This window comes from Artibeus jamaicensis, unplaced genomic scaffold, assembly GCF_021234435.1.
Source record: "Artibeus jamaicensis isolate MK-2021 breed Jamaican fruit bat unplaced genomic scaffold, CSHL_Jam_final contig_2259, whole genome shotgun sequence".
Taxonomy (NCBI): Eukaryota; Metazoa; Chordata; class Mammalia; order Chiroptera; family Phyllostomidae; genus Artibeus; species Artibeus jamaicensis.
In genome coordinates, this window is record NW_026521468.1 from 7,825,507 (window position 1) to 7,849,166 (window position 23,660).

The 23,660-nt window shown below is 63.4% G+C and overlaps 2 protein-coding genes across 8 annotated transcripts in view; one reads left to right on the forward strand and one right to left on the reverse strand.

The window, feature by feature from the left end:
• Positions 1-19,624, reverse strand: part of TBC1D16 (TBC1 domain family member 16) — a 53,699-nt gene extending 34,075 nt beyond the window's left edge. For 4 of the 7 annotated variants that reach the window (XM_037157917.2, XM_037157918.2, XM_037157919.2 and 1 more), the window contains exons 1-3: positions 19,539-19,624; positions 7,989-8,231; positions 6,339-6,924 (exon numbers count right to left, since the gene is read on the reverse strand). In XM_037157917.2, the coding sequence (XP_037013812.2) occupies positions 6,339-6,924; positions 7,989-8,169 (767 nt within the window). In that variant the 5' untranslated portion in view covers positions 8,170-8,231; positions 19,539-19,624. Of the gene's footprint in view, positions 1-6,338; positions 6,925-7,988; positions 8,232-18,555; positions 18,679-19,538 lie in introns of all 7 variants that reach the window. The other 3 variants (XM_037157924.2, XM_037157920.2, XM_037157915.2) reach the window with 2 other exon arrangements.
• CCDC40 (coiled-coil domain containing 40) overlaps positions 13,425-23,660 on the forward strand; it is a 29,983-nt gene continuing 19,747 nt past the window's right edge. The window contains exons 1-3 of the mRNA XM_053661307.1: positions 13,425-14,222; positions 21,706-21,766; positions 22,163-22,768. Coding sequence (XP_053517282.1) covers positions 14,056-14,222; positions 21,706-21,766; positions 22,163-22,768 — 834 coding nt within the window. The 5' untranslated portion in view covers positions 13,425-14,055. The remainder of the gene's footprint in view (positions 14,223-21,705; positions 21,767-22,162; positions 22,769-23,660) is intronic.

Here is a 23,660-nt window from a genome sequence, read left to right on the forward strand (position 1 = left end):
CCGGGCCCATGGGGCTCACAGCCCAGCCCCTTCCCCGCCCCAGACAGCGCCGGTGAGCCAAGCAGCCGCCCTGAGTCCTTACACCAAAGGACCGGGCGCTGCGAGACCCAGCCTGGATTCTCAGGCAGCCCCTCTGGGCTCCTGGAGCCCGGGGCCACCGCCGCCTGCTAACGGGCTCCCAGCGCCGACAGGGGACAGTGGAGGGCCAGCCTGGCTCTGCGCACCACCTGACTTCTAGCCTGGAGGGAGACTCCTGGTCATGAACAGCCTGTCCGAGGCTGCGGGCCAGTCCACAGGGCTCAGACCAGCTGGCCGCCTTTCCTTAGGACCCCTGATTCCCGCCACTCCGAGGGCCAGCTGGTGACTGCCGCCGTGACAGGGTTGGGGGGGCCTGGCAGGGAGGGAGAGATGCTGCGTGGGGATCCTGCCGAGAACTCCAGGGACGCGCTCGAGCTGCGTCTGCAGGCAGCACGGAGCAGATTGCGGGGCGTCGGAGACGAGCTGCGGCACAGAAATAAGTCTCGGCTCTCGGTTGCAGACACACAAACAAACCCAAACAACAGACCTTTGGAAGCTGCCAGCTCCCAGGCTGGCCGGCTGCCGCTGGGAGCCCAGGAGGGTGGGGGAGGCTGGCCTCGAAGACTCCGATGCTCTGAGGCACCTTCCGGAAATCTGGAGGGTGAGAGACGCGCCCCACCCCTGCTCCAGGCCCTCGGATCCCTCGCCAGTTTTTGGCCACTCCACCGCCTGTCTCTCCGGGACCTGCTCAGGCCTCAGCGACCTGCTTACAACTGGTCACACAGGCAATGACCCCCCTCTCCTGGGTGGCAGCCACCACCCTGCACCACCCGCCACCCTGAGGTGGCTGCACAGAAAAGGAGCAGCCACTGGAAGCAACTGGGCGTCTGGCAGTGTCCTGCCGGCACCGCCCCCACGGCTCTGGGTGACCAGGCTGATGCCCTCCGGGGTCCCTTGAGGCAACTGCCCGGCAATGACACAGCTGCTCGGACCTGGTGCACCGAGCTCACAGGTTCTGGATCCTTCTAAGAGACCAGGGTTTCCCCCCTCCCAGGGCATCTCATTTCTGTCCCCACCAGTGGGAAGGGCAGGACTGTCACACTGTGAGGACGACATGTCCTGATAACTCAGCCTTGGTGGCAGACACCCAGGGTCACAGAAACCCGCCTGCTACCAGCAGAAAGTGCTCGGACACCGTCACCTCCGCCCCACGTGCCTGTGGGGAGTGGGCCGGCTGGACCGTCCCAGTCCCTCCGCGCTGGCTCCTGCCTGGGGCTGCGCGGCCACCTGAGCCCTCCGCCACCCCTAGAAACCTGCTACCCGGGGTTGGGGACAACTGCTCGCTGGCCTTTTCCCTTCTCTTTGAAGCCTGCTCTGTGCCGGGGGAGACCACACCATCCCCTGCCCCCCAGGCCTGGTCCCTCGGGGCCTGCACTGGCCACCATCCGCACAGAAGGCCTCTCCTACGTGTGGCTATTAACATTTAAATTCATTGAAGATGAATGAAATTTGAAATCCTGTTTCTCGGTCGTGACAGCCACATCCCCAGGGCTCGATGGCACCTGTGGCCCGGGGGCACCACCCTGGACAATGTCCCTCCCTGCAGGTGGCGGTGGTTCGTCTCACCGACGGGCAACAGTACAGGACAGGATTTTAAAAGTCGCCCGAGGGAGGCGCCTGGGGGGGGTGGTGGTGGGTGGGTGGCAGCAGGAGCTAAGCGAGGAGAAGTTCAGGTGCAAGCAGCTGTCCCGAGAGGGGTCCCCGCAGGCTGGCTGGGGCCTCCCCAGCAAAGGGGGCGCAGGCTCATGGGAAGGGCTGAAAGGTGAGACTGGGCAGGCAGGTGGGCATCTGAGCAGGACCCGAGGAGGGTGGGCCGTGGTTCCCTGCAGCTGCTCCTGGCTCTCGTGGTCGCGCCCTGGAGCGGGCGGGGTCCCTGCCCCAAGGAAGCCACAGAGGCCCCTGCATGGCAGGTGGCCTCTCTGTACCCTGCACGCCACCACCCCTCACCGCCGAGAGAAAGCACGGCCAGAGCGAGGCCAGAGTGATGAGTGGATCCTGTGAGAAAGGAAATGAAACTCACGTTTCCCCTGGGAGTGGGGACAAGGAGGACACGCTCTGGGGACGAGGGTGGCAGGTCATTAGCATCAGTTTCCTTGGGAGGATCTCAGGTAGCCCCAGGGACTGCATAACGAGTATGCAAGCCAGCTGGGGGCGGGGGGCAGAGCGCATTGTGCAGGGACTAACCGGCTATTCAGGTTAAAAAACGTGGATTCGTGTCATGACAGCATAACATTTCTGAAAACTGAGAAAAGAAAAAAACTACTTAAAAATCACACAATCCTAACCTATTGGCCTATCTTTCTCTCAGCCTGTGCCGTCCCACACGGTGGTCCCTGTGCTGATTACGTCGGTCTTCACCAATGTTTTGTAAAAGGTACAATCTGGTGTCTGGGTCACGCAGGTTAGGGCTCCCGGCGGCAGGAAGCCGGCGGCCACACCGGAAGGCCGAGACCTGGAGTGTCACCACCGGGTGCCAAGCTGTGCTGGGCGGGGCTGCGGGGACAGCCCGGCACACACACGGGGCCCCTCCGCAGGTTTCAGTCAGAACCCGTGTGTAATTCACCACCTGCTCTGTTTTGATACAGATGAACTTCTGCGCGGCCACACTGGAAACATCACACACTTTCATCGGCAGCCCCGCCGAGGTTCCGAGCCTTCGGGGCAGCAGGGGGTGGTGGTGGTGGTCACAGGCTCTTTGGGAAGTCGGCGGGGGGGGCCCCGCCTCCGTGCCCGCCCAGAAGGAAGGGGGTGCGAGGCTCAGGGGCACAGGGCCCGCCTGAGGCCCTGGTCTGAGAGGCCGACCGTCATCCATCCGTCTCCTCCTCTGCGGTGGACGCGGAGGCCTCTTCCTTCCTCGGTTGTAACGGGCGCCGCAGTGAATGTCTGCCTTCAAGTGTGTTCAATTCCTGCGCCTTCTGTCACTTCTCAGGACGCGTTGCCAAAGAGGCCCTTGGACTCAGTGGGTCAGAGCAGTACCGGCCGGGGCTCGGCACGGAGAACCGGGGGGTCCTGTTCTGTCGCTGCCTCACCCAGCTGGCCCATGAGACCGGACCGGGTGCCTCTCAGGACAGACATGAATGACCAGCCGGCCACTGGTCTTGCCTGGTGCTCACACTCACCCCAACCCAGAGCCTTGACCTCTGGCCCCAGAGGCTGGGGGTTAGGAGCCCCCACAGAAGCTAACCCTGCTGGCAGAACTCGGACCCCAGCGGGAGGAGGGGCGTCCGCGGGAGGCTCTGAGCCCACATTGGGCGGAGATGTCTGGCCATCGCAGTAGCTCACCACCTGGAGACCAGGCCCTGCGGGCTACACCCTACACGTGGCACAGGGACAGACCGTGTCCTCTTTGAACACTCGGCCTGCCTGCCCCGCAACAACGAAGTGTTGGGGGACTCCCTCCCCACCCACTCCTAGCCTCATGCCCAGCCTCCACGTGTAGTTCTCCGGCGCCGCCACTAGAGGGGTCCCACGAGCTAGCCTGACTTCGTCCCCTCCCGGGGACCCAATTCCCAGTTCAACCAGGAGACGTGGTTCCTTGGAGCAGTTTTGGGCGCACCCACATCCTCAAGGCCAATGCCCCGGAGGGGGTCCGGCCCAGCCAGAGGCCTGCACTCCGGGACCTCAGCGGGGACGCCTTCTCTGCCAGAGGAGAGGGCGTGCCTTCCTCGAGCTGGCGCCCCTCCTGGCGGGTTCTCCACCCCACCTGCGCACGGCGGGCCCCCTGGGGAGCTCAGTCACTGCCCTTTCCTGGGCCCCACTGCCGCGGTTCTGGTTCCACTGGTCTGGGTTCAGCCTGGGCATCAGTGTTTGAAGCTGCCCAGGGTGGCCCCGTGAACAGCGGGGACTGGGAATGTCTGCCCGGCCGTGCCCGGCATCACCGGCCCCTGAGTCCGGGATCCCCAGTCCCATCACCCCGTGGGCGCTGCAGCCGGTGAGAGGCAGCAGAGAAGGAGATGGGGCCACCGTGGGCCATGGGCACCGCCCAGTGCCCAGATCTAGCTCACGCTGAAATCTCCAGCGGGAAAATGCAGGTTCCAGGCCCCGCCCCCGCCCCTTGTGGAGCCCGCATCTGCGCGTTCGGTTTGCTCTAGCCACGTGCCAGGGCGGGGTCGGGACGCCGTGTGCGGACCTGGCGGGAAGGCTCCAGGGGCCGCACGGGAGGGGGCGTGTCCCTGGGAGCCACGGAGCGTGAGCACGCCCAGGACCAGAGCACCGGCTGATGTCCAGCTCGGCAGGGACAGGCGACCCCTGAACAAGACTGCGTGGGGCAGGAGGGCCGGGAGCAGGGCGGAGGGGCCTGCCCAGCGGCAGCTCAGGAGCTGGGCTCTTGAACCCAGCTGCCGGCCAGAACCACCTGGAACACTGGGCAGACGGGAAAATGGAGGCCTGGCCCCGCTGCGTCGTGGCCGGCCCTTGAGGACTCGGCGCGGAGTAGAAGGAATCAGACGCAAAGGCCACATACTGTGTGACCCCATGGGTAATGTAGCGTCCAGAGGAGGCGGCCGGGGGTCAGAAACGCACGGACCGTGTCCAGGGGCCGGCGGAGGGAGGCAGGGAGGGGCCCTTCTGGGGCGATGAGAAAGTTCTGGAACTGGCTAGAGGGGGTGGTATGTAGCGCTGCGAACGCACTAACTGCACTAACTGCCACCGAACTGCAGTGTGAAGCCGTCAGTCAGCCAGTCTGTGTTGCGTGCATTTTCTGCGTCCATCCAGGAAGGTTCTGCGCCTGGGCCAGACCACTCTGCCCCGGGACTGTCCTCAGCGCGGGGCCGGGGGGTGAGCACAGCTCTACCCTCTGGTAAGAAGCCACCCTCGGGGGTGACCAGAATGTCCGCTGACCCTGCCACATGTCCCCTGGGGGCAGAGCAGCCCCCGTGAGAACCACTGTTGACGGAATTGCCCAGGCCCCAGACTGCACAGAGGGTCCCCGGGGGCTCCCGGTGCGGCTGAGGCGGAGAACCACCGGGGACGGGAGGAAGCGGGGCCCGGGGGTGGATTCTCCGGGTGCACCCACAACACGGAGGTGGCCAGTCCATCTTACGAATGAGGAAACAGGCTCCGAGAAGGTAAGGAGCTTGCCCAGCCTCAGGCCCACCAGGTCCCTCAGTTCCCCCAATTCAAGCCCCTCAGGCGCTCAGGCTGCTGAAGGGAGCCGAGCAGGCCAGGCGCTGGTTCTGGTTCTGCCACTAAGTCCTCGGCCACAGGCCCGCAGCCAGGCCCGCCACCTCTGTGGGGTTTGGTGAAGACAGGAGGGTGGGCACCTGTGCCCCAGGCTGGGCCCTGGGAGGGCTGGACACCCACCGGTATCGCTGTGCTGGCAATGTGGTGCCACCAGGGGGCGCCCTGGGGCCCGCGGGGCTGGCTTGTGATTTGCAGCCTGGTTCTCGGGTGGGAGCGCCAGGCAGCTCCGAGGACCGTGTCGGGTGCCTGGAGTCCCGACTGCCGACCCCCTCTTTTATGTGGACACTCCAGTACGGGAACAAATGCTATCAGTTCACCCTCAGGCTTTGTCGGGCCGCCATTTATTGAGGGTTTGACATCAGAAAGAATCCATCTCGAATTCCTTCCCGCGGAAGCCGGCAAAGCGTCCCACACTCCTACTCCTTGCCCCTTGGCTGCTGGGCTCACAGGGGTCCCCAGGGACCTCAAGGGCACCTCGGCTGGCACGCACCCAGGGGGGCGTGATTCCCGCCTGGCCAGTGTTCTGGCCGGGTGGCCTCCCCGGGCCTTACTTCCGTCTGCTGCCCACAGAGGGCGATGTCGGGCCGGCCTCACAGGTTTGGGGTGGCCGTGAGCACACACCCGGGGCCCACACCACACTCGGACCATCCCTACCCTCCCGATGGCTCTACGCCAGTGCTTAGCGTCACTGTCACCACTGTTTGTTTGCCTCAGAATCTGAGGACAGTGAGGACCACAGCCAGGCCACGGGAAAGGCTGCAGAGGCCGGAGGTAGCCCTGGCCAAGCTGGGGCAGCCCCAGCCTGCTGTTCACCTGCCAAGCGCAATCAGCTCTGGGAGGCGCTGAGGACCCTGGGACAGCCACCTTCCCATCAGGCCCACAGCAGACACAGTACCCTCAGGTGGCACGGAGTGACAGGACCCCGCTGCCACGGCCCTGCCGTGGGGACAGCTGGCACCTGGAGCAGAGGCAGGAGGGACACAGGCTGTCCCCAGTACTCAGCGAGCAGAGCCGGTGATACCCATGGCGGTCCCCATCGTGCCCAGTCAGCGAGCCCAGGACCCGAGGCAGGAACTCACCTGCTCTCGCTCTCCAGGAACACGGAGCTGCTGCTCTCGGCCAGGGCGGCGCTGACGGGCGACAGGCAGAAGGGGGAGGAGAAGGCATCCGAGTCCGAGTCGAAGGAGCTGTCCCTGCTCACGCCCTCGGCTGACAGCTCCAGGGAGCCCTCCTCCTCGCCCGCCTCGGGCCGCGGCTCCCGCCCCTCCTCTGCGCCGTCCTGGGAACTGGCCCTGGACAAGGTCCCGGGGTCGCCAGGGGCCGGCCGCGGGGCGTCCATCCCCAGGCCCCGGGTCAGCTTCTCCCCATCCTCGGGCGAAGGGCTGACGTGCACAGCGTCCCGGAGGCTCTGGGCCACCCCCAGGATGTCCTCGTCTCTGGGGATCAGGGTGGGGCTTGGCTCCGTGGGGGAGGCCTGCTGGGGGGCGCCCGAGCTGTGGGTGCGCCGGCCCCGCGAACGGGGTGCCTTGCGCACAGGGGAGCTCTCGGGGGTGATGTAGCGCAGCGCCTCCTCATCCTGCCTCTGGATCCGAGAGTTGGGGACCCACGCAAGGATGAGGGTGGCCCCCAGCAGCTCATCCTTCTCCATGTACAAGCAGAGGTAGCCTGTGGGGGCGAGGGCAGGGGTCAGGGAGGACCACGCACATGGGGGGCTTCAGACACTGCCCGGCCCCCAGTGATGCCCATCGGGACGGCTGGGCTGGGGGAGCACAGGAGCGGTGGGGCCAGTGAGCACTGGCCGGAGCCTCGGCCTGTCCAGGGCTTTTCCGAGTGTGGCAGCCCTGCCCTGTCTACTGCCTGAGGTCAGTCGGCACCAGGGAACAGGCTCAGTGTCACAGCACCGTCAGGGGGGACACAGGCTGCAGGCTCCCTTCCCCAAGAATCAGCGTGGACGGGCGGCCGGTGTGCGGGTCCTTTCCCGGCCCCCTCGGCGTTTTTTTCTCTGTAAAGCAGCCTTTCTGAAGAAGTGCTCATCCTCCCGTGCTGCGCCCTGGGCGGTTTCTGAGGCCGGCAGCAAGCGGGTGGGCATCCTGGGCTCCTGACCGCCCAGTCTGGGGGGACGGTGGCATCCGGTGGCAGTGCCTGTGCCTGCCATTCAGGGATGTCCTGATCCCTGGGCCCATGGCATGGGCCCCCTGGCCTCCTGGTCTTTGTTCTGAACCGTTGTCTGGGGCAGGAGTGGGGCCCCCACATCGCTCAGGGCTCTGGCTCCCTGTGGCTCCCATTCCAGAAGAGCTTGGGGCTGTCCCCCAGCCGGGCACGAGGGGTGCAGCTGGGAGGCCAAGGGTTGCCACGTGTGGACCACGTGGCTTTGGGACAGGGAATACGGCCCCAGACCTCGGTGCCCTGTGTCCCCCACCTTCCATCACAGCAGGGCTAAACCCCAAACTCTCTAAGGGCCACGTTCTTCCTCCTGTTTTATACCCAGAACATGTAGCACCTTCAGAAGCACCCAGAGAGTTGGCTGCTCACTGGTCAGGGGGCCTCAGGGTCAAGGTGAGGGCAGACAGGGATGTGAGGCCAGGGCCTCTGAAGCTGGGGCTCGGTGGTTAGAGAGCTCACCTCAGGCCTGTGTCCTCCGTCCCTCCCCCTCCTGCCTGCGACCCCAGTCCCTTCCTTATCCAGGCCTGCACCCCCAGGCCCTGCCCTCCCCGACCCCCCGGGCTCACCTGGGTGGTGCTCCCCCAGCCCCTGCAGCCCCTCCGGTGGGTGCACGCAGACATTGTTCTTGGAGTAGATGATCTCGCCATCTAGGACGGAGGGGGGCCCACCGCCGCCACCACCCGGGGTGAGGGTCAGGAGGTCCGAGGCTTTGGAGGAGGCCCGGCGGAGGAGGCGGCCCAGGGACATTGCAGGGGCGGTGTTCCCATCCTCCGCACGCGGGGGCCCAGGTGGGGCTGGTCCTCACCTGCCTGGGAAGGGGGACAGGGGAGATGCGTCGGGCCCAAGGTCAGGGACTTGGCTGGTGTCCCTGGGGCTGTGTCTGGCCTCACACCCGTCAGCCCCAAATGGGTTCTGGTCAGCTGTGAGCGGGTCCCGCCAGCACAGGCCACAGAGCAGGGTCTCAGCCCTGTGCACGCTGCAGACCAGGTCCCCCTCAGTGACGGGGCATCCTGGGCCTGGTAGGTGGCGAGCAGCCTCCCTGGCCTCCACCCACCAGATGCCACCAACTAACACCAGCAGGACAGCCAAACATGTCCCCCGGGGACAAACCAGCTGGCCCCTGGCTTAACCACTTTCTGGGCGCTTGGGTTGGCCCCTGCTGCGACCCCAATCATCTTGCCAGGCCGAGGCTGTCCCTCCCTTTTCTGGTCTCCTTTTCTACTTCATTCCAGTAGACTTGGCCCCCGCTGGTCTGTGGGTTTCAGGCCAATGGCGCAGGGATTCGACACCCACCCACCTTGCAAGCAATGAGGTGGCCACACAGCCCGGTGGCCGTCCGCCACCCTGCAGTCGCCGCCCTGCTGCGGCCCCGGCCTGCCCGGCACCACGTGAGCCTGCACGGTCTCATGCCCTGGCCACCTCCAGCCTCGCCAGCACAGAGGGTGGCCACCTGCTGAAACTTTTTAAAAATTGCCCCTCGAAACACGTGTCATCTTTCTAATGAATTGTCCAGAACAGCTATGTCCTCGTGCTGGTGACGATCCCATTGTCAGGCAGATTTTTAAAGTCCAAGCAAACAGATACTGTTTGTGCTTAACCCCCGTATCCCAGAGGGTCATGTCAGCGGTTCCTAAACGGCTCCGGCCCCTGCTGGTGCGGCTCAGTGGGTTGAGCGCCTGTCTGCCAACCAAAGACATGTTGCCGGTTTGATTCCTGGTCAGGGGCTCGTGCCCGGGTTGCGAGCCAGGCTCCCAACTGGGCGCATGCGAGAGGCAACAGACCCATGTTTCTCTCCCCCTCTATCTCCTTCAAGTCCCTTCTCTAGAAATAAATAAATTATTTTTAAAAATGTCTGATGAGCTATTTCACCTTCTTTAAGTCTTTGAAGTCTGGGGTGTATTTTACACGTGAGACACCTCAGTTCGGAGCAGCCACGCTCTACCTGCTGCAGCCTCAGGTGGGCGAGGCCGGGGTGGTGGGGCCCGCCTCCTGGCAGCCTCCCACGGCACCGCAAGTTTAATCTCCGTGGGCTGCAAACACGTCTCTGCTGGTTCCCCCAACTGCAGCGTCCTTTGGCGAAGATGCTTTGCCACGACCGAGGATAATCAGAGGAATGTGCCGGAAGCTGCGAAGGCGGTTCCCGAACACAGCTGTCGCTACAGGGCGGTTCCCGTACAGTGTCCGAGGCGGCCCTCACTGCAGCGCTGGGAATCACCCCCCTGACGTGCAGTCTGGCAAGTCAGGCGAAGGGCTTGGGGCAGCCGAGGTCGCCCGGTGATAGAAAACCTGGGAGCGAGACGTCCGTCGCCGGAGCCTCCGGTGCAGGCAGTCCAGCCGCACCCCACCCCGGCCCCCGTGGCCCCTGGCAGGGTGGGTTCTGGGTGACGGTGGGCCTTTGGTGGGGGTCGAGGCACGTCTGCGAAACGCTGGCCACAGATACCGCTCTTCAGACAGTTGGCGTCTATTTTTTCAATGTGCTTGTCGGTTTGGGAGTCTCTGCCGTCCCAGCTGCGGCTGGGCCCCAGACTCTGGTCTCTTTAGAAGTGGAGGTTCTTTGACCTTTTTAAAAGCTTTTCCCCCAAATTATGAAATGTGCTCAGAAGTATAAAAAAGACCACATATCCCTGCAATTGCACAGTCTGTGCCTTTCTTAAAAAACAAACTACAGAAAACCCCGCTCACGGGGATTGTGTTGGCCCTGGTTTCCCTCGTCTCAGGAACGTGCCGCCCGGCCCCGGCCGGTGGCTCCGGCGTTTGGAGCACCTTCCTGTGCAACACACGGCTGCAGGTTCAATTCCTGGGCAGGGCACATACCTAGGCTGTGGGTTCGATCACCTGTCGGGGTGCATGCAGGAGGCAGCTGATCAATGTTTCTCTCTCAAATCAATAACTGTACCCTCAGGGGAGGAGATCTTACCCAGGTGTTAGAGGTGGAAGTGTGTCCTGCCCCCCAAATTCCTATGTGGAAGTCCTAACCCCCAGGACCTGAGTGTGACCTTATTGGGGACCAGTCTCCCTGGAGGGGATCAAGTTAGAATTAGATTCTGACGTGGGTCCTCCCCCCATGAGACTGGCCTCTTTTCAAAAGAGGAAATTCGGAGACAGACATCCGCACACAAGATACAGAGTCGCCTGGTTGGTGTAGCTCAGTGGATTGAGCGCAGGCCTGCGAACCACAGGATCACAGTTCGATTCCCAGTCAGGGCACATGCCTGGGTTGCAGGCCAGTTCCCAGTAGGGGACGCATGGGAGGCAACCATACATTGATGTTTCTCTCCTTCTCTCCTTCCTTTCCCCTCTAAAGATAAATAAATAAAATCTTAAAAAAAAAAAAAAAAGAGTCGGCTGCCTGCAAGCCGGGCAGCGGGGCCCGCAGCAGATCCCGCGAAGCCTCAGAGGGACCTGGCCCTGCCCGCACCTCGACCTTGGACTTCCGGCCCCGGGACTTCCGGACAATACATCTGTTCTCTCAGCTGCCCATCTGTAGCATGGGGCTCAGAGCCACAGAAAACAAACACTCCGTGTTAGCAGCAAGGTAAAAATTCAAAATGCCGACCCTCCGTCCTCACAGCAGATGCGGGAGATGGAGACGCACCATCCTTCAACCAGCCCGCCGCCATTCGGTCCCCGGACAGTGGCTGTTCACGGAGCAGTCCCCACAGGTTAACAGGCAAACCTCGTCCTGCACCTTCCCCTTCCCTCGGGGCCGCGTCCGGAATCCCGAGCCGTTGCCCTGGCTTGGCCCCAGGCCCCGGACGCAGCACCCACAGGGTTTCCACAAGGCGCCACCAGAGGCTTGAATCTTTGCCAGTCCGGGCACTGAAATGGGTTTCTGACGATGGACTCACAGGAGCACAGAGCCCCGTGTGAATCGGACGCTCGGATTCCCCCGGGGCCCGCATGCCGGCGTCCCCCCCCCCCCCCGCCGCCGGGGTGCTGGTCTGCGGCGGACACACCGCAAGCATGAACCTGGCCCCTCTGCTCCCCAGGGTGGCCCTGCGGGCGTTTTCCTGGCTCCCTGGTGGCCCGCTCACCCTGTCGTCTTCAGACACATCTTAAACTTCTGTGGAGTACGAGTGATGATAACGCTTCCCTGACAATTTGTTTTTTTTTTATTGCTTTTATATTTTATATCATCCTTCCCAAGCCAAGAGAATGAAAATTTCTTATCATTTCAATCGGCGATGAAGTACTTCCGATATTTCCAAAACCCTGATGCAAAAGGCGTGTTTTCCGGAGAAGGTGACCCCTGCTGAGGGCAGTGCCGACCCGCCCCCCGCAGGTCTCAGGGGGCTGTACCTGTGCCCCCCTGTCTGGGGGACAGACACGGGGACAACTGTCACAGGCCGGTAACACTGGAGGCTTGTTACAGAATACTTCCTGGAAATTTTGAAAGAAGGGGGCCCTCGCCGGTGACCCAGAGACCGGCGTGGGCTGGCCCGAGCTCTGGGCACACCCTCTCTGCTTCTCCCACACTGCACACGGGACAGACACACATGCCACCACGTGGGTTCACACTGCCGACACGCTCCAGTGAGAACAGCTTGTCACAGGCGTGTTTCGGTGAGAAGTGAGGTTGTCCGACCCTCCTGCCCAGGCAACCGCCTGGCCTGGGACACTCACAGGGGCCTCTGATCGCGTGGAGATGGGGAGCAGGAGCCCAGTGGCCGTTTCGGGGGGTGCCCACCAGCCCCGGGCTCCTCATTAAGACCACCGGGATGCACCCCAACGGAGCTCTGCAGACGCACCTCCCTGAACCCAGACCCCCCTGAAGCCATTTCCTCTGGAATCCCCTTCCCACCTTATTTCCACGCTGTTCAAGGAGATGGCTTCCTGCCCTGGCCGGTGGCTCAGTTGGTTGGAATGTCGTCCCCACACCAAAAGGTGGCGGGTTCGATTCCTGGTCTGGGCACCTGCCTTGGTTCTGGGTTTCAACCCCACATACAGGAGGCAACCGATCGATGTTTTTCTCTCTCTCTCTCCCTTCCTCTCTCAAATCAACAAACAGGTCGTCTAGTGAAGATTAAAGTTTTTTTAATGTAAAGAGCTGGCCTCAGGTGATGCAGAAGCCAGGCCCACGGTCCAGGGCGCTCACGCTCGGCCGTCCCGCCAGGCTTCCTCACAGCCGCCCCGGACAGAAGGGACAACGACCTCTCGTCCACGTGACCTCGTGGGGCGGCAGCGACCCACCCGCACAGTGAGCTCCCCTCCCGCTGCCCCCGGCCCAAAACCACAGCTTCGCGTCCCCGGATTGTCGAGGCCACGGTGGGGGCGCGGGGGGCACTCGAGAGGTGGGGTGGCCGCGGGCTCTGCGCTCGGTGTGGAGTTCCACTGGGCTCCCACAGTGCAAGTTGCCAGCGTCCTAACTTGGCAGCTCGACCCTCCGGCTGCTGAGGCTAAATCTGAGCCCCCCACACACACACTGTCAGAGGAGAGATGCAGAACACGGTCCCAGAGCGCCCCTCCTGGGAGAGCCCGAGGTCCCTGAGAGGCCTGGCAGGGCCCAGGCCTGGGGCAGCTGTCGGCTGAAAGTCGAGACTCCATCACCGGCTGAGGCTGGGACCCCATCCACCCCCCTCAGAGGAGGGCAGGTGGGGGCGGGGCTGGGGCGGGAGGCAGTCCCCCCCCTCCCCACCCCCCACCCCCCGCCTGGGGCCAGGCTGCTATCATCAAGCTGCTCAGGGGACACTCCCCGCCCCCCCCCTCCGTTTGTCACCAGCCGGATGTTAAACAGGATTGGCGACAGCTGCTGGGTGGATCCTGCCTGCAGAATCTGTCCCTGCCCAGCGGCCCGTCACTGGGAGCAGCAGGAAGTGTGCGTCCCAGTGAGACCCAGGACGAGGAGTTGCAGGCGAGGTCGGGAACTGCCCGCAGAGAGGCCGCAGGAGGACCCCTTGGCCTCCCGGTCCTGCGCCCGGCTCCGCCGGTCTGCCGTGGGCTTGTCTAGTCAGGGGCTGGCCCCCCTGTTTCTGGGCAGCGGCGGGGTCCCCGTGAACCAAGAGGCCTATCCTCCGGTCACAAGAACAGAGTTTCGGTCAGGGCCCATCTGCACAACCTCCAAATGCCATCAGCTGAGACCCTGACACAGAAGCGGCCAATGGCCGAGAGGGAGCGGACAGAGGCTCCGCCCCCTCCCGTGAGCACGCAGACTCCGCTGAAATCGAAAACAGTAGAGAGTCCCTCCGGGCCTTTGGTGCCAGTGAAACAGACCTGCTCCACCAGCCTGAAGGCGGACACAGGGCTCTCCCTGTCCATCTCCCACCAGCACAGAAACCACCCCCCAAATGCTTTCTTAGCATTTTTATTTTAACGGGGTCACACCGGGCAGCGGTGCTGATTTGAGGCGATAAGCTCCTGAGTCCCAGCTGACCCTGAGAGTCCCTTTGATGAGGCGTCGGCCAGCAGGCCGACCCCGATCAAGTCCCAGTGCCGTTTTTGTCGGTGGAAAGGCCGCCGCTGCCAACCGGGCAGCCGGCACAGAGACTGGGCACCAGTGTGGGTGCAGGAAGACAGACAGGTGACAACTTAAAAGCTATACAGTAGAAATGCCGGTGCTGGTTTTGAACCCTCTGCTGGCAGGGGGGTTACAAGTTCAACTTTGCGCTGCCGCAAGCGACCGGAAATTTTTGCAAAATGAGCTGTTGCGCAGTCAGGAAGGAAGGAGCGCCTTGGCTTCCTCTCGCGGTAGAACAAAGGCTCTCTGCAGAAACTCCCCCGCGACAGACACACTCTTTCCCGCTCTGGCTCCTCCTTAGGGACCAGAGCAACTTTCGGAAGCACGGATTTGGGGCCATGTGCAGGTAAGTCGGTCAGACGGCGGAGGGCGCTGGTCTCATTCCAGGGAGAGAGAGGCCTGGAGGTGGGCAGCTGCCTGGGGAGGGAAGAGGGCAGGAGCCGCAGAAGCCCCAGGGGGCAGGGAGAGAGGGGAAGGGAGGCGCCGGGGAGGGGAGAAGGGCGCTTCCTTCGCAGCCCTGTTCAGCTCCATTCAGAACGGGCAGAGCTCCGGGCCTGCTGTGAGCCACGTGACCTGCCAGGTCTCGGGCCCTTCGGCCTCTGCCACATGGGCCAGAGGCAGCTGAGGGCTTTGTGACTCGGCCGCGAGGCTCAGACGCCTTGTTGCCCAAAGTCCGCTCCCCAGGATTTGCTGATTTACACCTGAGGAAAGAGAGCCCCGCTGGCTGGGAAGACAAAGCCCCTGAAAAGCCAGAGACAAACGAAGCCCAGATTACGAAATGACGCCCTTCAGAAAAGACACAAGTCCCGTCCACGCGGAGAGGCCTCCAGCAGCTGCCATAACCAGTCACCATGAACTCAACACAGAAGTTACTATGTCGCTGTTCTGGGGGCCTCAGGGCGACGGGGTCCCGCTGTGCCGAAACCAGGGCGGGGTTGTCACTGGAGCGGTTCCTCCCGGAGGCTCTGAGGGAGAATCTGCGTCCCTGTCCTTTCCGGCTTCCAGAATCACCCACATGCCTCCCCCCTCAGTGCCATCGATGACGGCCCAGCCTTGCTCATACCACGTCACTGTGACACCAACTTGCGGCCCCCTGGTTCCCTCCAGGACACCGTGTGGTGGTGACACAGGCCCTGGGGACTCCGGGATGCGCCCCCCAGCCCCAGGCCAGCTGACTGGCAACCTCAGCCCTTCGCCATGTGCCCCAACGCAGCCCCAGGCTCCCAGGGTAAGGACGCAGACAACTCTGGGGGCGATGTTTCCACACCACACCGAGGTCACTGTCAAGAGCCGCAGCAAGGTTTGCCCTTCTCTCACCCCCCCAATTGGCCATCGGAGCCCCTGCGCAACTGCTGGGGGCTGCCCCAGTGCTGGGGGCTGGGGTGCGGGGGAGACCGGAGCCTGTAAAGGCCACAGACGTGCCCCCTGGACTCGCCTGGAGCCCCAACTTCTCCATTCGCTGCCCTGTGCTGCCCCTGCCTCGGGCCACCTGGGGCTCAGGTGCTGTGACGCAGTGGCCAGCGGTACAGACGTGGCCCTGGCATGTCACGGGGCCAGCAGTCACCACGCACCGAGGGGACACAGCCCGCACGCATCACGTGTCCCCGCAGAGGCAGGGAGGCAGCGGGTGGGGCATCGGACACGCACGGAACCGGACCTGTCACGGGACACAATCTGCAGGTGGTGACCCCGGCCTTGTCCCTGCCAGATGGCTCCACTGAGCTCCAGGCACGTGGCCGGCAGAAACCGGTTCATCCACTCCGGCCCCAAAGCCCAACCGTCAGACGCCGGGGACAAGGACACACGCCAACACGACCTTTTCCCTCCTGGCGCACCTGCTGCGGACAAGCCCCGGTGGGGCCCAGCCCCCTTCACAGGAGCAGGCCCACCAGGCACCGGCACTGCCATCTCTGGGGAGCCCCGGCTTCCTGTTCTAGGGGGCAGTGATGGAAACCCCGCAGCCTTCGGGGTCCGGAACCCCATCTGGGAGCGGCTGGAAGCCGTCGGTCTCCTCTGCACCTGTGGGCTGAGATGGCCCCTCCTCTCAGCTGTGTCTGAAGTCAGGAGTTGGGGTGACTGCAGATAGGCAGCTGTGGGGTCAGGTGGAAAAGGCAGGGCCGCCGTGGGCCAGGGAGGGGCCGGTCTCCGCGTGGAACGAAGGGCGAGACAACTTGCGTTTAAACAAAGCAACAGAGTCGATGTCCTGGACCCTGGTGCGGAGCTTCGGCCACACTGCTGGGGGCAAGGGGCCTGGTGAGAGGCGGAAACTGGGCAAGACAGTTAAAGAAAGGGCAGCGAGGGGAGACCTGCAGACCCGATGTGGGTGTCGCTTCGACTACAATACTATTTCCCCTCGAAGAGCCAAGGAAGGAGGGCCCGGGAGCCAGAACCAGCCTTAAAGAAGAGCCAGAACCGGGCCCGAGACAGGACTTGGCCCCACAGGCAAGGAGAACCAGCCAGGACACCAGCACCCGTCCCCAAAGCGGAACACGGGCCTGGCTTCCCCGTCGCAGGGAAGGGCTCCAGCACAGAGAGGTTCTCGCCGTCCGAGGCAACGGAGGAGCCAGAGCACGTGAAAACGGAAACCTGACCGGGTCCCCTGACGGGGGTGGGGGGGCAGAACAGCCCCCCCAGAAAGCAGCCCCCCTGGATGTTGCCTAGGAAAGCGTTTTAGTGACAGAAATGGAAAAGCAGGGGCATCAGATGACATCTAACCATGCCCTTTGCCCGATTCCAGATGCTGGAGTGTGACAACCCATCATTGGACCACTGGGTTCAGGGTCACTGGGTGCGGACCAGCGAGCAGGCGGCGCAGCTGGAGGTGGGCGGTCATTGGAAGGGGAAGGTGGATTTGGGGTCTTCCCTCCCTCTCCTTGTGCAACGTGAACCTCTGTGGTCAGACACTGAACCTGGCCTTCCGGTAGCCCAGCTTCTCTCCTCCCTCCTGGACGGCTCTGTTTAGATCAGACACCAGCCATCAAAAAGCTCTTCGGAGTAGATTGATTAGAGGTGCAGGACCAAGTGACCGAAGGACATACAGGTGGCCAGTTGCGTTAAGAAACCACCACCAAAGTGAACAGGAAAGGATGTCCTGCCCCATTTCCCCGGACGTAGGGAGGAGGGAGGGGCGGACATGTGCTCTCTTTTCTGCCCACTGGGCTCGTCCAGACTCCGATTCAGCGAGCCCCCACTGAACGTCCCGGCTAGCCTCGGCCACTTGCAGCGGAATGACCTGTAACAACACTCTTCTTACCAGGAGCTAATTGATGTAAACACGGCTGAGCTCCAAGAGCATCCAATCCATGTTACAGTGAAATGGCATAGAACGAAACTGTTAGGGGCCTGCCGGACAACGGAACAATGTAACAATGTACAATAGAACAACAATGTACAATAGAACAGCGTGCACACCAGTCCCGCCCATCTCTGCACCGATCTCTGATCTCTGCCGCAGTAACTGTTTCACCCTCAAGCCGCCACCCTCCTCACATTCCACTAAACTAAGTAGCTGATCTTACCAAAGAGGGTTCAAGCTTGTGAAGAAATCTGGGTCTCTTAGCTGGGGAGGGGAGACAAGGCAGAATTTCTCCTCTAGGTTTGTGTTGCCAGGCAACCTGGTGGCCCATTCCCTGGAACAGCCAGCAGGGACCCAGCCCCACCCCACCCCACCCCCCGCCTCCCTGCACAATTACAGAAACGAGCATAAACACACTGAAATGGCAAATCTCGCTTCAGCTTATGACGACTTTCTACCTGACACAGCACACACAGACAAAGCGTCACACAACAAAACCAAGATATTTCTGTCCATCTAGTTACAAGTGAGAAATGCAAACCATGGTCATTAATACTATTAATAATAATAAATAGTAACAAGCCCTTAGCGCTTGTCAGGCACTAGGCACTTTAGATAAGCACCACAGAAGGCCTGTGAGGTTGGTGGTATTATTTCCATTTTACAGACGGGGACACTGAGGCCTGAGGCACCAGGGCTGGCATTGAACCAGTGGCGAGCTCTGGAGGCCTCACTGTGACCCCTGCCCCAAGCTGCCCAGAACCCAGGCAGAGTGGCCGGCCGAGGGACGCAGTTGTGCAAACCCCGGGCTGTCTCCCCAAATGCCCGGCCACTAGTGGTGTTATGGGATTAGTCCCCTCTCCCTTGCTTTGTAATGAGTCACCTGGCAGAGTGAACCAGGCTGTCCTGTCTGTACAAGGGGACAGGGACAGTGCACGTGTGAGCCCTGGGGACCAGTCACAGAGGGGAGGCGGTGGGACCCGGTGGGGTTATTTTTGGAGCTGGACCGTCCTGTGCCCATGGCCCCGAGTCCCAGCTGCATGAACTTGGGGCAGTCACTTCTCTAAGCCTCGGGGTCCCCATCTGTAAAAAGGGGACAGTGTCCATCCCAAGGTGACGGGTTTGTTTCACGGGTTAAGTGAACTCACGTCCCCACCATCACGGTCCAGGGATTTCAACACTCCACAGACGAGAGCTTCCTTCAGCCCCACGAGGAGCCTCTGCTCCCCACAGACCCCCACAGACCCCCGAAGGCCACACGTGCTGGAGAGAACGCAGGGACTCGGCCCAGGCACGCCGTCAGCACACTTTACTGGGACCGAAGAAGGCCTCCCGCCCGGGAGGGAACCTTCCTTTGCGAAAGCTTTCTTGCTTTGGCACTCACCCATTCAACCTCAAGGTCGCCAGGGAGGGATTTTTCCTGAAACTCGCAGATTCTTCAAAACCTCCCTGACCAAGGGTAACAGCCTTGCAACGGAATTCTCCAATCCCGGCCTTCCATCCGGCCCTGTAATAACGCGCCCGGGGGTGTGGCCTTCAGAACCAGTCCCCCTCCTTTCCACGCAGGAGCTCCTGCCTCCCGGAGGTGAAGAAAGCCACGGGGCACACCCCCCCAGCCCCCCAAACGCCGCCCCAGGAAGGAAAGCAGGCCGGGCCTTCTGTTTCTGAACAGAACCTGAACTGGACCCAACTGTGAGCAGGACGCCAACTTCCCAGTGTGGGGACAACAGGGTTTTCAGACCCCCGGCTCTGGCCAGGTCCCGACGCCTTATTTGGCCATTTTAAATTGCTTGTTTTTCTCTTTCTCCTTGTTTCTATTCTTTTATCTCACTTTTTTTTTTTTTTAATAAAGAACAAGGGGAAAAAGCCTGGGCCTAAGGGAAGTGAGTTTCCTGACGTGAGGTTCGTGGCCGGATGGCCCCACCGGTGCCCGGGAATGCCAGGAGCACGCGCGCTGTGGGGCAGCACACTTGGGGGGGGGGGCAAACAGCGGCCCCCCGCAACTTCTCTCTCGCGGGCACGGACCATCCAGCCAGACAAAGACCGCTAGTTCTCCGGTCCACCGCTCCAAACAGGCGGGAACGAGTGTTCCCAAATTAGGCCCACTCTGCCCGGGCGCCCCCATCGCCACGGAGGGGGCCACCAGAATGCACCAGGCGCGATGCGGAGCGCCTGCACGCCGCCCAGCCCCAGCTCGAACCCTGCACTTTCCAGGCTGCGGCCAGACCCTGGCCCCTCCCGGGCCCGCGGCTGCAGGCCCACGCGCTCCGCGCGCCCACCCCGTGCCCTCCGAGGCGGCGCCGCCCCGTCCCCCGCGGGCCCTTGGGACCCCGCCCCCATGGCCCTGACCCGGGCCCCAATACCCACCCGGATCCCACAGCGGGGGCCGGATTCTCGCCGGCTCCGGGAGCCGCGGCCGCCACCGCCACCACCGCTGCTGCTGCCAGTGAGGCGCGGCGGGGCGGGGACGCACGGCAAGGCCCGGCCCCTGGCCCGCCTCCGGCCCAACGCGGTCCCCGCCCTCGGCCCAACTGGGCCCTCCCCGGACCCCAGCCCGACCTGGGGACGAACCCGACACTGCCCCGTTGCCTTAGCCCCTTGGCCCCAGGCCCCTGGCCCCTGGATTGCAGGCCTCGCCGCCTGCCCAAGTACCAGGCGCTGGACTCCGCCCCCGCTACGCCAGACCCGAGCCCCCCAGAGTGAAGGCGGAGTCCCTGGGACATTCCACGTGCAGTCTTGCCCTCGCCGTCCGGCCCTCTGAGTGTTTTGATTTGTTTTTCTATTTGGGGGATAGGGAGGGGGCGACACCCGGCAGCAGGCCGCTGGGTACCCCCTGTTCTCCGAGGACCCTTCGCAGGAACCCTGCCGAGACGCCCAGGTCCGGAGAAGGGTGGGCGGACACCAGGCTGTGGTCCCCGGCCCACCCGAAGGTGCAGCCGGCTCCGGGGCTCCTCGCGTCTCAGCCTCCACCTGCCACCCTGGGGCGCTGAGCCGCCCCGGGTTCCGGAGGGTACCCCGCGCGGTCCCCGGGGCATCGGAGTTTCCGGGCTGGACTCAGGTTGAGACGGTTGTCGCTTTACCGAAACTCAGCCCCGGGGGTAGCGCTCGGACTGCGAGCAGCGATGCAGGGCCCACGCTGACACTCGGACACGTCCACTCATCAGGGAGCCAGTGTCTCCAGCGCGCGGAAACCGACCCGGGGCCGCGCGCCCCAGCCCCCCTCGGCGCGCGCGGGGTCTCCGCGGGCCGGATGTTGACGGCGTCGCCTGGTAACGGGAGATGGCGGAGCCGGGCGCCGGGGCCGGCGGGTAAGCGGGACCCAGACGCCGCGTTCTCGGAGCAGCCCACGGCCCCGGCTTCCATAGCCCCCCGCAGCCCCCTGGGCGGCCCTTCCCTCTGGCCCCTCTCTTCCCACCGTCGCCCCTTCCATCCCCGCCCGGCCGTCCCGCCCCTCCCGCCCCCTGCGCGCCCCTCTCCCTCCTCACCGCCCTTTGTCCTCTCCCACACCCGCTCCTTCTCCCCTGGCCCCAGAGGCTCCACTCGGGAAAACCCGGACGCCGGGCAGTAACCATGGCAACTCCACGCCGGGCGGCCTCTGCTCCGGTGCCGGAGCCCCGCGCAGGCGGCTCTGCGGGGTCGGGGGCCTCCAGAGGCCGCCGGGAGCCGGAGCCCAGCCCAGCCTCCCTTCCCCCTTGGAAGGGCGACTCCATCCCCTCCCCGGGCTCCCGCGTGGGTGGGGGGGGGTCCCTCGGGCGGGAGCGAGCGACCGGGGCACAAGTCATCTGGGAAGGCCCCGCCACCAGGCCCGTCTCGCAGGCTTAGTTGGGAAGCACAGACGCTCCTTTAAAGGACTGGCCCTTAACCTGAGACGCGGCTGCATCGTTCCGTTAAAAAAAAGTCAAGGAACGAAAGTGGGCCCGGTGTGGGAGCACCGCCGCGGAGGGAGAGTCTGGACCCGACCGCCGGCGCGGGGCGGCCTGGCCTGGGACCGTGTGATCTCCCCGGAGGACCTCGCGGAGAGAGCGTGCGCTCGGGTCCCTCAGTGGGGCCTCCGGGAACCTGAGAAGGAGAGGACAAGTCGCGGGGGACTTTTATCGCCCGTGTCACCCATTTCTGCTTTAGTTTGACTTTAAAAAGACAACGAGCTTGTACTGTGAATTAGAAAAAATAATTTTAAGCCTGTAAATTGGGATATTTTGGACCCACCCAACCCTGAATTGGGAGCAGTTGCCCTTTTCGCCACGGCGCCCCCCCCCCCCGTTGTCCCCTGCCACAGTTCTGTCCCCGACACACGTGTATTCCAGGTGGCTTTCCTGGCACGACCTCCTGGCGCCCGTAATGTTTCCATAGTTGCCTTTCGCTTTCTTTCACCACACGGAGCCGCTTTGGGTTGCCCTCCATCCAGTGTCGGGGCAAGTGACAGACACGGTCACCCCAAGTCACCCCTGGACACGTGGACGTCCAGGAGGTGAGGAAGGCCAGGACAAAGGGTCCTCTAGTGTGTGAAGCGACTCCACGGTCTTTCTGCCGCCAGGTCCCACGTGGAGGGGGACGCGACTCCTGGAGCCCAGGACCAGGACAGCGGAGGCCACAGGGTAAGGTTCCCCTCGGGGCATGTCGTTCTGGGCGAGTGTGTCCTTGGAACGCGAGGCGTTCAGGGCTTGCTCCAGGTGGGCCTGGGTTTCCTCTGCAGCGCTGTGGAGTGTGGGCGGCCTGGGGGCTCAGGGCACGCCCTGGGCTTCGGGAACCCCGAGCTGGTCAGTGGTGGCTCCCAGCACCGAAGACACCGCGGGGGGGGGGGGAGCCACGGGCAGAGTGGGTGGGGCTTCTTCCTGGTGCAGTTACACTGTCGTAAAACCTGGGGGGGTGGGGACAAATATGATAGCATAATCAGTAAAATACAATAAAATTAAAAACAAAGAAAGAATCGAAACCTCACCAGACCCCATGTAACTTCGTTTCCTGATTTTTTCCCACCCACGCGGCTGTAGGCACCAACGGCAGAGGAGGATGGTGACCAGGAAAAGGAAGATGCTGTTGACGCTACCGAACCTCCTGAGGGGGAGGTGACAGCCCTCGGGGAGGTCACATCGGAGGGGGAAGTCACACCTGGTGGAGAAGTCGCACCCGAAGGGGAAGTCGCACCCAGTGGGGAAGTCGCACCCGGTGGGGAAGTCACACCTGGTGGAGAAGTCGCACCTGGTGGAGAAGTCGCACCTGATGGGGAAGTCGCATCTGGTGTGGAAGTCGCACCCGATGGGGAAGTCGCACCCGAGGGGGAAGTCGCACCTGGTGGGGAAGTCGCACCCGATGGGGAAGTCGCACCCGGTGGAGAAGTCGCACCTGAAGAGGAAGTGGACACCGCGGAGGAAGTGGAGCTGGAAGAGGAGGTGGAGACGGAAGGGGAGGCCGCGTCCCCCGGGGACCGAGTCAGCTCGTCCGACACCAGTCCCGGGGACGCGGCCACAGAGGAAGACGACGCCATGTCCCCGTCTGAGAGGGCGCGGAGGGTGGCCAGTCTCGAGGACTGGGCGCCCCTCCGGCCGGCAGGACCCGGAGAAGGCGGGGGCTCTCCCTGGCGCGGGCCCAGCACCCCGGTGAGTAGCCTCGACCCGCTGCTGCCCGGTCCCTGCGGTTTGTCACCCCATGTGGGGAACTCGGGGTGCACTCCAGATCCCCGCTGGGACCCCTGTTAGAAATGGCCCGGCTGGCGTCTACGCGTCAGGAGCGGGCGCCCCCCACGGGGAGGTGTCCGGGTTTGTGGTCTCCGAGCCACCAGCCCGGCGAGATGCTCCGTGTGACCAGGGGGTGCCCTTCCCCGTGCCCTTCGGCGTGGGGACCGCCTGTCGGGTGTGGCCGCAGAGCACTGCCGTCACGCCCAGGGGGCAGAGGGGTCACCGTGGTGCCCACACCCCAAAGGATAATCTCTGTGCCCCCTCCTCGCCCGCCTCAGGGGGCTCCCCGGTCGGGTGAGCCCTGGGAGGGGAGCAAGGGGCCGGGAGGGGTGGAGAGAGGTGCGTCCCATCTCTCCGCGGCGGACATGGCTGGGTCCTCGGCCTGTGCTGTCTCCGTGAGTCCGACAGCGGCCCCGTGGAGTGGGCGCGGTATCAGTCTCCCGCACAGGCGGGAGGCGGGGGCGGGGCCTCGCTGCCCCGTGCCAGCTGTGATGGCCGACGGGCACCCCTGCTCCCGGCTGCCCTCCGGAACCACGAGCCAACGGCGGCCCCGTGAAACCCGAGTTCACACCTTTGGAGAAAGACGTGACTGGATATTTGGTGGGCCCTCATTAAGCTTTATTATTATAAACAGCACATACACAATCGAGACCACTTCTAAGAACTGGACCACAAAGCAAAGCATCTTCACTTCTAAGACGGCCAGGAGGTTCGAGGTGTAGGGTGGCCTGTGGGGCTGTAAACCCAGTGTCCATCCTTGGCACTAGCTTCTAGAAAATTCACTGGGAAACGGTTTCCAAATGTGACCAGAAAA